The sequence below is a fragment of the Nothoprocta perdicaria genome, unplaced genomic scaffold (genome assembly GCF_003342845.1).
Source record: "Nothoprocta perdicaria isolate Ctin4 unplaced genomic scaffold, notPer1 scaffold_55, whole genome shotgun sequence".
Classification (NCBI taxonomy): Eukaryota; Metazoa; Chordata; class Aves; order Tinamiformes; family Tinamidae; genus Nothoprocta; species Nothoprocta perdicaria.
Genome location: NW_020455810.1, coordinates 518,836 through 530,154, shown reverse-complemented (window position 1 = coordinate 530,154; position 11,319 = coordinate 518,836). Strand labels below are relative to the sequence as shown.

Sequence of the window (11,319 nt, the reverse complement as noted above, 5' to 3'; positions counted from 1 at the left end):
TGGTAATGATCTGGTTCTCATGTTCATATTCTGAAGGTGCTTTTCTTCCTAAAAAATTTCTGTTAAGATCGATACCAAGAGCCCAGGGGTGGAATGGTTGAGTGTGGCTTTGGCATTCGTCTCGTCTACACTGGCCTCACCTTGTGTAGCTTATTGCCTAAGTTCCTCTGGCTCTCTGAAAGTACAGCCCATGGCATTTTCTTGCCTATCGACTATATCCCAGGTGCCTTCCAGTCTTTTATGTGCTGTTTTCCAGAACAGTTGGAAGAGCTGGGAGTAAGAACTGTGTTTCTTGATCGTTTGGGAATGTGGGAATGACTCTTAGGCAGCAAGAGCAGCACAGAGAAAAAAATATATATATTTTTTTAATCTTCAAAGCAATCTTTCCTAGTAGTAGAAGCCTTGAACTTCTGTATTTTGTGGGTTGACTGCTTTTGGAGTAACCATTAGCAGTAGTCAAAATGTCACGCAAACGTGGCACAGAGGCGCTGCAACCAGCTTCCAGGCATGCTGTGTCTTTGCCACTTACTTCTCTGGGCCGGTTCTTTCAATCAGCCTGAAGTTCACTTTAGCTGATGGGCTTTTTGAGTATGTTTGCAGAGGCACAGCCAGCCCCCTCTTAGGAAGTTGTTGTTAGTTAACCTGCTGAGTTGGGAGCCCCTGTCCTTCCTTTGCTGAGGTTGTTCTGCTGGCAAAGTTATGAGTGCCACTCAGTGCTTTTATAGCCACCACAAGGGTGAACGGTGCTTTCAGAATATACTGATTTACTGTTTAGAATATACTTGTCCTCCCTCACTCTGGTAAAAATGACTGTTTCATAAAAGAAAAAAGAAAGGAAGGAAAGGAGAAAAACCAACACGCATTAAAGTGTGGGATGGTGCTGTGCTAGGGATGGTGCTTGCGGGGCATCCCGCTCCAGTGTGGTGCTTTCTGTGCCACGTGCCGTTCCCTGAAATCCTGTGCTTTGCCTTCCAGATTCCGACCTGAGCATGCGGACACTGAGCACGCCCAGCCCAGCCTTAATATTCCCGCAGAATTCTCACAGCTTCCAGAATGGCAGAGGGTCCTCCACTTCCTCGTCCTCCGTCACTGGCGAGACGGTCGCCATGGTCCACTCGCCGCCGCCCACCCGCCTCACGCACCCTCTCATCCGCTTGGCCTCCAAGCACCAGAAGGAGCAGGCCCACGTAGACCGGCTGCCGGACCACGCCATGATCCACGTGTTCTCCTTCCTGCCCACCAACCAGCTGTGCCGCTGCGCCCGTGTGTGCCGCCGCTGGTACAACCTTGCCTGGGACCCGCGGCTCTGGAGGACTATCCGCCTCACGGGCGAGACCATCAACGTCGACAGGGCCCTGAAGGTGCTGACGCGGAGGCTCTGTCAGGACACCCCTAACGTATGTCTCATGTTGGAGACGGTAGTAGTTAGTGGCTGCAGGCGGCTCACCGACAGGGGACTCTACACCATTGCGCAGTGCTGCCCCGAGCTGCGAAGGCTGGAGGTGTCGGGCTGTTATAACATCTCCAACGAGGCAGTCTTCGATGTGGTGTCGCTGTGTCCCAACCTGGAGCACCTGGATGTGTCAGGTAACGGGCGATACTTAAGCACCCATGTGAGGAGGTGGCTGGGAGGCTGCTGCTAGCCCTGCTCCTGGTGCCACCTTCCTGAGTAGGACTCTCATAACACTCCAGTGGTATGCAAGGCATGACTATGCTCTCGGTACCCCAATGTCATTAGTACTCCCTGAGTGGGCCTCCTGGCTAGCAGGCTACCGCTTAAAAATAGTGAGGCACTTTCTATAGGTTTTTGCCCAAAGCACCCTTATGGAGGCCCAGGTTGCAGTCATTAGTGTATTGCTTAGTGAAGGTGACCTACTAGAGTAAAATTTGTTTTACTGTATATTTTTCTGTGCATTTATGATATGAAATGTGTATGTCTGTAATCTCATTTGATTAGTGGCTTGAGCAACAACTCACACTCAGTGCTAGACTTCTGTCTAGGTGCATATCATTTCTAGCTGAGCTTCATGGTCCTTAAATTTCCATTGCTTCTTTAACCGGACTTAGTGACCTAGGACTTGTCTGTGTGTGTGTATGCACAATGTATACGTTTCCTTAGAGACTTTCTTCTTTTTCAGCACAGTTATGTGTCAGTGTAGCTGGCTGAATGAACAGAAATGTATTGGACAGTTTTTGCCCTCAGATTCAGCTACATAGAATTTCCCCTCTGCAAATAGATTGGCGCTTAATTGAAAGGATGCATCTAAGCAGAGCACTCAAGTATATTTGGCATTTAGTTCATATTTTGTGGTTTCAGTGTGTTCCCAGTCTAATGTGTTGCTAATCAAGTGTCCAAAGTTTGCCCTTGCAGAGGTGTCCTGATGACTGCACAGCACACAGGACAAAGTGGGGATGGAAAGAGATCCTGTTGAGTCACTGTAACTTGTATGAACACATCAACTGATTTTTCCAAGGCTATGTAACTTTTTTTTTCTCCCTCTCTCCTTAGCAATCCTTGCTTTGGAACAAATGAGACAAAAATTCTCCTTTTGAATGATATCAAATGAGCATGTGTGGCTTCAGAGATGGCTTTTAGAGCATATGCCTGTGTATGAATTTCATTTCATGAAAGACCCTGCAAATTTTGGGGCCTTGATCTGAGCCCACTTGTAGTTCTAATGTGGGTAATTTTTGAGAATGCTTTCGAAACAGGATCCCATTTTCCCCCCTCCTTCTGTCTGATGAAATAAAATATGTAAAAATGGTTTTCACTTCTTTTCAGTTGGACTCTGTTTTTTTTTTTTTTTTGAAGGGCTGCTGGGAAGTTTGCCAGTGTGTGTAATAGCGATCCGGCAGTAACATTATTGTTCTTGTATTTCGCATACGATGCTCTACTTACTGGCATGCTCAAAGGGAGAGGAAATGAACAGAGCTAAACAACTGAATGCTCTCTGATGGGGCCAGAAATGACCTCAGTTATTTGTAGCAAATCCTAGGTTGTTGCATATGAAGCTTTGTCTTTGGATAAAGAATGTATCTGATTGTTGTATGTGTCCCAAGGATTTGTTTAACATCACAAGATTTTGCTCCTGGAAGCTGCTGCCCATGTGAAATGTGGAGTTCACTCTTTAAAAAATCTGGTATCCACAGGAACCAATTTAATCCTTCCGGTTATTTCCTATTCCTTTCTTTCCTACTGCAAGGGCAAGACATGCCGGCTGTGAACATGATGGTCTTCAGTGAGCAAGGTCTCTTGGAGTCCTACCAGAAAAGCATCTCAGCTCAATAACACATTGTAGGATCAGTAGGGAAAAGACATCTCATAACACAGGAAAGCACAGGAAAGCTAGATCCAGCAAAGATTTTGTGAAAGGAAGAGAGAGTCTGGCAGAGAAAGAAAGTATAACTGGTTTGGTGGACAACATCTCAGAGGCTGGGGCAGGAGAAAACCGTAGTCAAGCAGCTGATGATTCTGTTGTGCACACCCAAACTTTGTCGTTAAACCTCACTTTGTCCATCTCCAGGGTGTTTCCTATAGAAGTGAGTTTTATTGCTGTTGTCTTCACTCTCCCCCATCTCTCCACTTTCTCAAATGGAAGGGAAGAATAAGGCTTGGATCTCATGTAGGAATGCTGCTTGGACCTGAAGTGGTCTCTTGGTCAGGTATCTCATCAAGCAAGAAAAGTTGGGCACATGTGTTGGAGGATAACACTGTACTTACAGCTATTTAATTAAAACCCAGTTTCTCATTTGTACATCTCTTTGAATCCCTCTCTTTCCTGCTCTCTAAGACTTGGCAGCGATAACATCAGAATCTTTAATGGCAGAAGCAGACGCTCGTATTAACTTCCCAACTTTTCCACAGCATAAATTCTCTTTACTCTCAGCATCTACTTTGTGGGCAGCCCTGAGGTATCCCTAGAAGCTGGTTGAGCTTGACTTCAAGTTATTATTTAACATGCTAGCCAGCATTTTTTTTAAATCTTTTGGAAGTTGATCCTCCCTTTCAAAATCAGTTACATTTCCTTTATGGAAAATCCAACTACAAGAGTTTTGTTTTTACATTTTGATTATGTGGGGCAGAGAGGCAGAGAAGTCCTTACAGACCTAGAAAACTGTCATTTTTGCCTAAAAAAAAATAGTTTCTTATTTGTTTTAATCAACATGGACACTTTCCTGGTACAACTATTTTGACTAGCCTTCCCATGAAATGTTTTACATTGTAGCTGAAATAACTAGTCAAGGGCAGTCAAGGATGCTGCCCTTGTCAAAACAGTTGCACACTCATGTACACAGGCTGCAAACCTTCTGTGAAATTTGTGACCCTCTCACATTTTAATTTCAGTCATTAAAGCATTCCTCTCCTCCTTAAATCTTCAGTAAACAACCTATTCTTCTCTGCCTCATCAATCCTTCATTCTCATTTAACCATGTTTTAAGAATTCGTTCTGAACAACATGAAGAATATTGATACAGGTTCCTTAATCTGACAACTCCTTTATGCAAGTGCAAGAGCAACAGCCGTGTCAGGTCTTGGAGAAGTCAACAGAACCCTGCCTAGGTGCCAGCTTCTGTGTCGAGAGCTCAACTCAAGGATGGGGACTCCTGTTGAGTATTTTGTATTGCCTTTTCCAAAGCATGTAATAGACATGAAATCCTACACCAGCAAAGCTGAATTATATTCTTTCCCTTTAGAAAAATCACCTTGCATTTTTGAGCCTCTATGTAGTTTTTATTTGAAGGCAAACATATTGCCAAAAATCCCACTATGAGGGTAGATGGATCTGCAACCCAATCTGAAGAGGAAATAGTAGTAGTCCGTTTTAAGAAGAGATTGTACATTGAACAAAGTCCTTAGGTTCAAGGTTCCCAAGCTTCTCCAGGACCTGTGGACAACATGCCAGTTTCATTTTGTGTAAGGCTTAAGGTAAACTTTGCATCTATTCCAATACAGTGAAAGCCTAAATTAAAATTCCAGTAGCAAACCCTGATGACGCATGTAGGAATCTAATTGCAAGTGCAAACTATTTCAAGGCCCTACTCCAGGCTTCTGAGGGCCTGCTGGTTAATCTCACTTTTTTTTTCTTTCAGTTTTTAAGAAGTGAAACATACTCACACTTGCCACTAAGCTTGTAGATAACAATTTGATGTGTCTTTGAGAGAGTTTTCATGCAAAGATCATCATGCTCTTTATTTCCAGACTTCCTGCCAACTCTAAGGTTGTCATCTTAGCTTTCAATTGATTTTTCTTCCTTTTTTTTTTTTTTTTTTTTTTTTTTTTTTTTTTTTTTTTTTTTTGGTAGCACTTGTGTTTTGGTGTACTTTTCCTAGGGTACGGGTCACTTCATCTCTTCCTTGTTGTCAAGTGTTTCCAGCAACATGGAAAAGCTCCTTTTCATATCTGAGGGCAGGCCTTTAGGCATGTGCTGCAGAATTTGTCTGAGTGAACATTTACCGCTGAAAACACTGGTCAGGACCACAGGCTGGTAGATCTCCCCATCTTCCCTGCAGCCACTTCTAGTTGACCTAATGCATGGTTGAACATGACACAGGTAAGACCTTCAGGATCCTCAGATCACAGGTTTGCTGTGGAGCAGAAGGAGCCCTTCCAGAAAAAGCTTTCGTTCACCACCATGCACAGGGCAGAGGTTAAATGGAAAAAGTCTGTGAGCTTGTTTTTCTCTTTAATCTATCTCTTGTCTTCCAAGGTTGGTCTGTCTCTTGTAGTCTAGCTTCCTCCATTTGTAGACAGGCCTTCTTACTTAAAATAGTCCCTTTCCATCTATGTGAATGTCCTCCCATGCCCTTACCAGTGTATTGGTTCCTGATGACTCTCCATTCTGTTTAGATTTCCCAAATTCCCTCCCTTCTGCAAACACAGCCTTGCCATACTTTTGTTTCATTCCTAAATGGCAGGCTTGGGGCAGAATAAACATCTGTTCCACAGATGCTTTTTGGAGAGAGAGAGTGAGATTTGTCTTTTCCATGATGGGGTTTGATGGTGAAACAGCCTCAGATGTTGTCTGATGTCCTCAATGAGGCTGCCTCTGCTCATAAAGGCTATGTTGGTTGTCCTGTAGCACCATTTTCTCCAATCATCACCGTGTTAATTTTGCAGAAAAGAATTAGACTGTCCCTGGATAAACCTAGGACCATCATTTCAGATTTGGGATGTTGACAGAACTGTTCTGTTGTTTTGCTGGTGCTCAAAATCCCAAAGCAACCTCAGTTGCTCCAGTGGAGTCAGTTAATATTTTACAGGTGTAGGGACACATCCCAGCAAATCCAGGCTATTCAATCAGGGTGTTTCTTCTCTTGCAAAGTGAAGAGGTCTGCATCACCTCAAACATGCAATTTCATCCCTGTCCTTCCAGTCGAGTGTTTCTTGTTGTTAAAATTTGCTGTGTGTTTCCACCTAGGCTGCTCCAAAGTGACGTGCATCAGTTTGACTCGCGAGGCCTCCATCAAGCTGTCTCCCTTGCACGGCAAGCAGATCTCCATCCGCTACCTGGACATGACAGATTGCTTCGTCCTGGAGGACGAGGGACTGCACACCATTGCGGCGCACTGCACTCAGCTGACTCACCTGTACCTGCGCCGCTGCGTCCGCATCACCGACGAGGGTCTCCGCTACCTGATGATTTACTGCACATCCATTAAAGAACTGAGTGTGAGCGACTGCCGCTTCGTCAGTGACTTCGGCCTGCGGGAGATTGCCAAGCTGGAGTCGCGCCTGCGGTACCTCAGCATCGCTCACTGCGGGCGCATCACGGACGTGGGCCTGCGTTACATTGCCAAATACTGCAGCAAGCTGCGCTACCTCAACGCGCGGGGCTGCGAGGGTATCACGGACCACGGCGTGGAGTACCTCGCCAAAAATTGCACAAAACTGAAGTCACTAGATATCGGCAAGTGCCCGCTGGTCTCAGACACCGGCCTGGAGTTTCTAGCCCTCAACTGCTTCAACCTGAAGCGCCTGAGCTTGAAATCCTGCGAGAGCATCACTGGGCAGGGCCTGCAGATTGTAGCTGCCAACTGCTTTGACCTGCAGATGTTGAATGTGCAGGACTGTGAGGTCTCCGTGGATGCTCTGCGGTTTGTTAAACGGCATTGCAAGCGCTGTATTATAGAGCACACCAATCCTGCCTTCTTCTGAACGGACACCCCACGGCTGTTGTTATCACACAGTATTAAAAACACTGATGTATAAACACACAATCCCATACTTGGTAATGCTGTCCTTTCTCTGGCTCGCAGGAGTCAGCTTTCCTTGTTTGTTGTTGGCGAGGGTGTTTCTGGAGGACTATTTTGTTTGCTTTTTATATGATCACTTTTTAAGGTGCGGTGGGCCTCTATGGAGAGGCTGCCTTAATTCAAAAGCAGTGAGTGCTCAGTATCCCCACTGTGATGCCTATTCTATAACAGCCCTGCCTGATCTTGTCCCAGGCTGAAGTAGCTGACTCTAAAGGGAATAGCACATAATCCCTCCTTTGGAAATGTTACTAAGCTGTGTCAAATATGTCTTAATTCCAGCAGTGCTCATGAATCTGACTATGCAATATATGTCGTGTTCCCCAACTTGTAATAAGGCTCATAAAGCTACCCCTTATCTCCATGTACTTTCTTCTTGGTGGTCATGTAATTCCTCAGGAAATACTGGCAGGTCTTCAAATTTATCTGCCTGGGATACAATTGGATGTATCCCAGGATACATGAGGATGAGCAGCAGGCTATCACCAAGGGCTCTGCCGGGTGAATCTGGAGAATGTGCCCGTGCATGGTTTCCATTGGGGAGCCCTCTTCCAACTCGCTCATGCATCGCCCCCTGTCAGTTCTGCATGAGCCCCCTCCTGCATGTGTAGTACCACCCTCCGGTAGCTGGCAAGGACATCTGGGTCTTGTAAGCAGTGACATCTTCACTTAAGAGAAGGAAAACAGGTGAGAGCTTGGGTGGCCTGGCAAAGGGAAAGGCCAGCAGATTGGCCTGAGAAGCCTTTGCATTTCTGCAACAAGCCAAGCTAGAGCTGTGGTCCTCCAGGGACTCTGATGGGTTATGGGATGGTTTTGTGGGGGAGTGCCAGCTGCTGTGCTGCCCTGCTGGCACCATGAGATCTGTCTACCTGCCTTCACGGTGCCTCCTCAGCAGGCACTGGGCTGACCTCATTCATTGAGGTGTGTTCAACATGTGCCTTAAAACATGACCCTTTGCTGTGGCCTTCCAGTTTAAAGGACGGATGGCTGATCTCAAGGCTTCAAAGACATTAGCTTGACATGGGATCATGCTCGTGGGGAAAGAGAAGGGCTTAGGATGGATGATATTCACATTAGATATAGAGTTTTGTGAAACATTTTGTGCGTTGATGTGAGTTCCTTAAACCTCAAGATCCTTAAGCGTTCCTGGAGAAACAGCTGCTGTTCAACAAGGAATTAAAACATTGGCTTTGCCCTGCGATGCTGGAAGCCCTTGGTAGCCTCACAGTCGCCTTGTGCTCAGGCAGGTGGCTTGGAGGTTCTCCCGTTGCGTTGCCTCCTTGCCCAGAGCGTGTGGTCATTTTGTACTCGCTTCCTTCCCCCTCTCCTGGCAGCTCTTTCCTCTGTGTTTCCTCGTGTAATGCTCCAATCTGAAGGCCAGGCATGTTTGGAGAGATGTTGTCCTTAGCCAGGCCCCCTGCTTGTAACTGGCAGGTGAATTTGTACGTCCAACTCCCATGCTATAAATGTCTTGGTGCAGGATGTGAGAAGGGAAGCTTCATGTCTGGTTTACCTAAGCCACGGTTCCATCGTCTCCAGAGAATGCTAATAAAGTCATTGATAACAAGTAAAAATCCATATGCTTAAGAAAAAAAGAAATGTAATTTCTGAGGAAATATCTGTAGCAAAACATTCTCAAATTACAGTAATAATAATGCTTTTGCACATCCTGGCAACAGGAACTTGTCCTCTTGTACAAAAAGGTCCTGTAGCTTGTGTGTATTTCTCCAGTTGTGATTTTCATAACAAGTGTCATCAGCTCTGAATTATAAGCAATGTATAAAGAGAGCCAAGGAAAATTGATTTTTTATTGCTACTACTGGTCAGTGCCTAATGAGGGTGATACCATCTTTCAACCAGTTAGCATCACTGTGGTTTCCCTTTTTGTCTTTTTAAAATTGGAGATTTTCTTGAGCATGCAGGACTTCTTTATCTTTTATCTCAAAAAGGCCCCAAGAATAGTTAAATGTTAAATCCACTCCTGAGGGTGGTACGATTTTGAGCCATTTGCACTCATGAAATATGTCTTATTAGTAACATTTAACTGTTTATTAAAATTTTAAAAAGCTACTTCTCTGGCTACGCTAAATTGAATGAATAGTGCTACGTGGTTTCTAAGGTTTTTAATGTTTAAATTGGCCTGTACTGTACAAATCTCACTATAAAGCCTTAATTTACTACCAAGAAATAAAGCAATATATTGGTAACTGATGAGCATGCATGGTCATTTAATCACCAAGTGATTAGCTTCTGGCCAAGACAAATGGGAAGATATATTTGTAGAGCTTTGTTTTCTTGAGACTAGGTAGGTGAATGAGCACATCATCGCATGAGGTAGGTGAATGACTATAAAAATGATTTATTGTAGGTTATGACCTTGTACATCTGTCACCATATGATTTGTTTTTCCTTATGTGATTCTTCTTGATTTTAAAGCCTAACGGCTACCTGGAAATGTATGTAAAAGAAAAGCCAGTATCTAAAAGGTATATGTATAAGAAATTCAGGAAGGGCGTCTACATTGATTTAAAGGCAAGTTAATGAATTTGATGTGAAATGTAAAATGGAACAACTGAAAGACTGGAGTACTTACTGAGTGTAATATTCCTTTTTGAATGTTTTAAAAAATCCACTCTGGGGTCACTAGTAGAAATTGAATAAAGGTAATTTTTTTAAGCCACACATTTTTAAGTATATGATCTTACAGTCTTACATGATCTCTTTTGGCACTCTGAAACTGCCACTTATTTCAAGAAAACTTGAATTTAACTTACTGATACAGCTAGCTCGTATTGACTTTTAACCTTTTTCCTATGGCTGCTTGCAAACTCATGTGGCAAGAAAAAAAAAATCAAAGTAGTGCATGTAGAGCTGGGTTTACTAGAGAGTTTGCAATATGCAGGTGATGTGCCTTCCTTCCAGTTTGCCTTTGACAGAGACTGCAAGTTGCCCAAGAGAAAATGTTGTTGATTTTTGAACTGTAAAACTCAGGCCCAAGCACTGAGGTTTCTTCCTCTCCTCAGAGAGGCGAACCAGGAATCATGTTGGGTTGGTCTGCTGCATCTTTAGGGTAGATGTGCAGTGTAGAAGGAGGCCTCCTAGAGAGGTGCATCTAAACCAGTATGCCCTTGGGTCACAGACAAAGATCTGTATCTACCTTCCTCATCTGTTGAATTTTGGTAAAAAATGGAGCTATGTTTCCTGTATCGTGAAGTCAATGCAAAGTGTAACTTTTTGCCTTTTTTACTGTTGCTCATTTGACTTACTAGAAAATGTAAATCAGCTTCTGCTGGAATGATGTCAAAACCATCACCCATATCATAATCTTCCAGCAGCAGCTTACGCAGTTTCTGAAATTGTCTAGCCTTTGAGCTGGAAAATTAAAAAAACAGTAAAAGACCCAAGTTTAGCACTAAAAGACCTAAGTTTAGCACTAGCCTTGAAACAGGTCCAAACTCTCATTAAAAGGAAACAAAGCGACCATTTTGACTGTAGACTGACTGCCCTGTAGCTTTCAGCATTAGTTTAAAAGGGAAAAAAAAATCTATGACAGAGTTGGTAGCATAGATTCTTTTTCCTCGAAGTTTCCCAGAAAAATATCTTGCTTCTAGTTTTTTATAATTTTGCAGAATTTAACTGTGGACTGAAACTTCCCATGCTGGGCTTGGAAAATGTGAGGTGAAGTGGTTCGTGTAGTTCTGTAAATAAAGCTGCGAGGAAAATTCATTTTGCTCATGTTTAACTACTGGTGACCTTCCTCTTTGAAGAAGATTTGTTGCCCTCCATCTCCCTCCAAGGTGTTCCGAGTGGAAATGCGAGCCCCATCTGGAGCTCAGCTCCAAGACGAGGAGGCATCTTACTGAGATTCCTGTCAAGGTGCATCCAAATTTAGTCTGGCTGTCTTTGAACATCTCGAAGGCCATGGTCAGAAGGAAACGAGGTTGGAATCCAAAAATAAAAACCTTCAAAAATTGTATCTGTTGGGCATGCTTATGACTCTCGAAGTTTGTAGTCTGGCAAGATTGGGATTGGACAAATTTCAGAGGTGCTTGTTGTTCTTGTAATGTG

The 11,319-nt window shown here is 44.0% G+C and overlaps 1 protein-coding gene across 1 annotated transcript; it reads left to right on the top strand.

Moving 5' to 3' along the window:
* Positions 1 to 980: 980 nt before the first annotated feature.
* Positions 981 to 7,615, top strand: FBXL7 (F-box and leucine rich repeat protein 7). Its single transcript, XM_026048561.1, has 2 exons — positions 981 to 1,587; positions 6,420 to 7,615. The coding sequence occupies exons 1-2, from the start codon at positions 990 to 992 to the stop codon at positions 7,154 to 7,156; spliced, it is 1,335 nt and encodes a 444-aa protein (XP_025904346.1). The 5' UTR covers positions 981 to 989; the 3' UTR covers positions 7,157 to 7,615.
* The last annotated feature ends 3,704 nt before the right edge of the window (positions 7,616 to 11,319 follow it).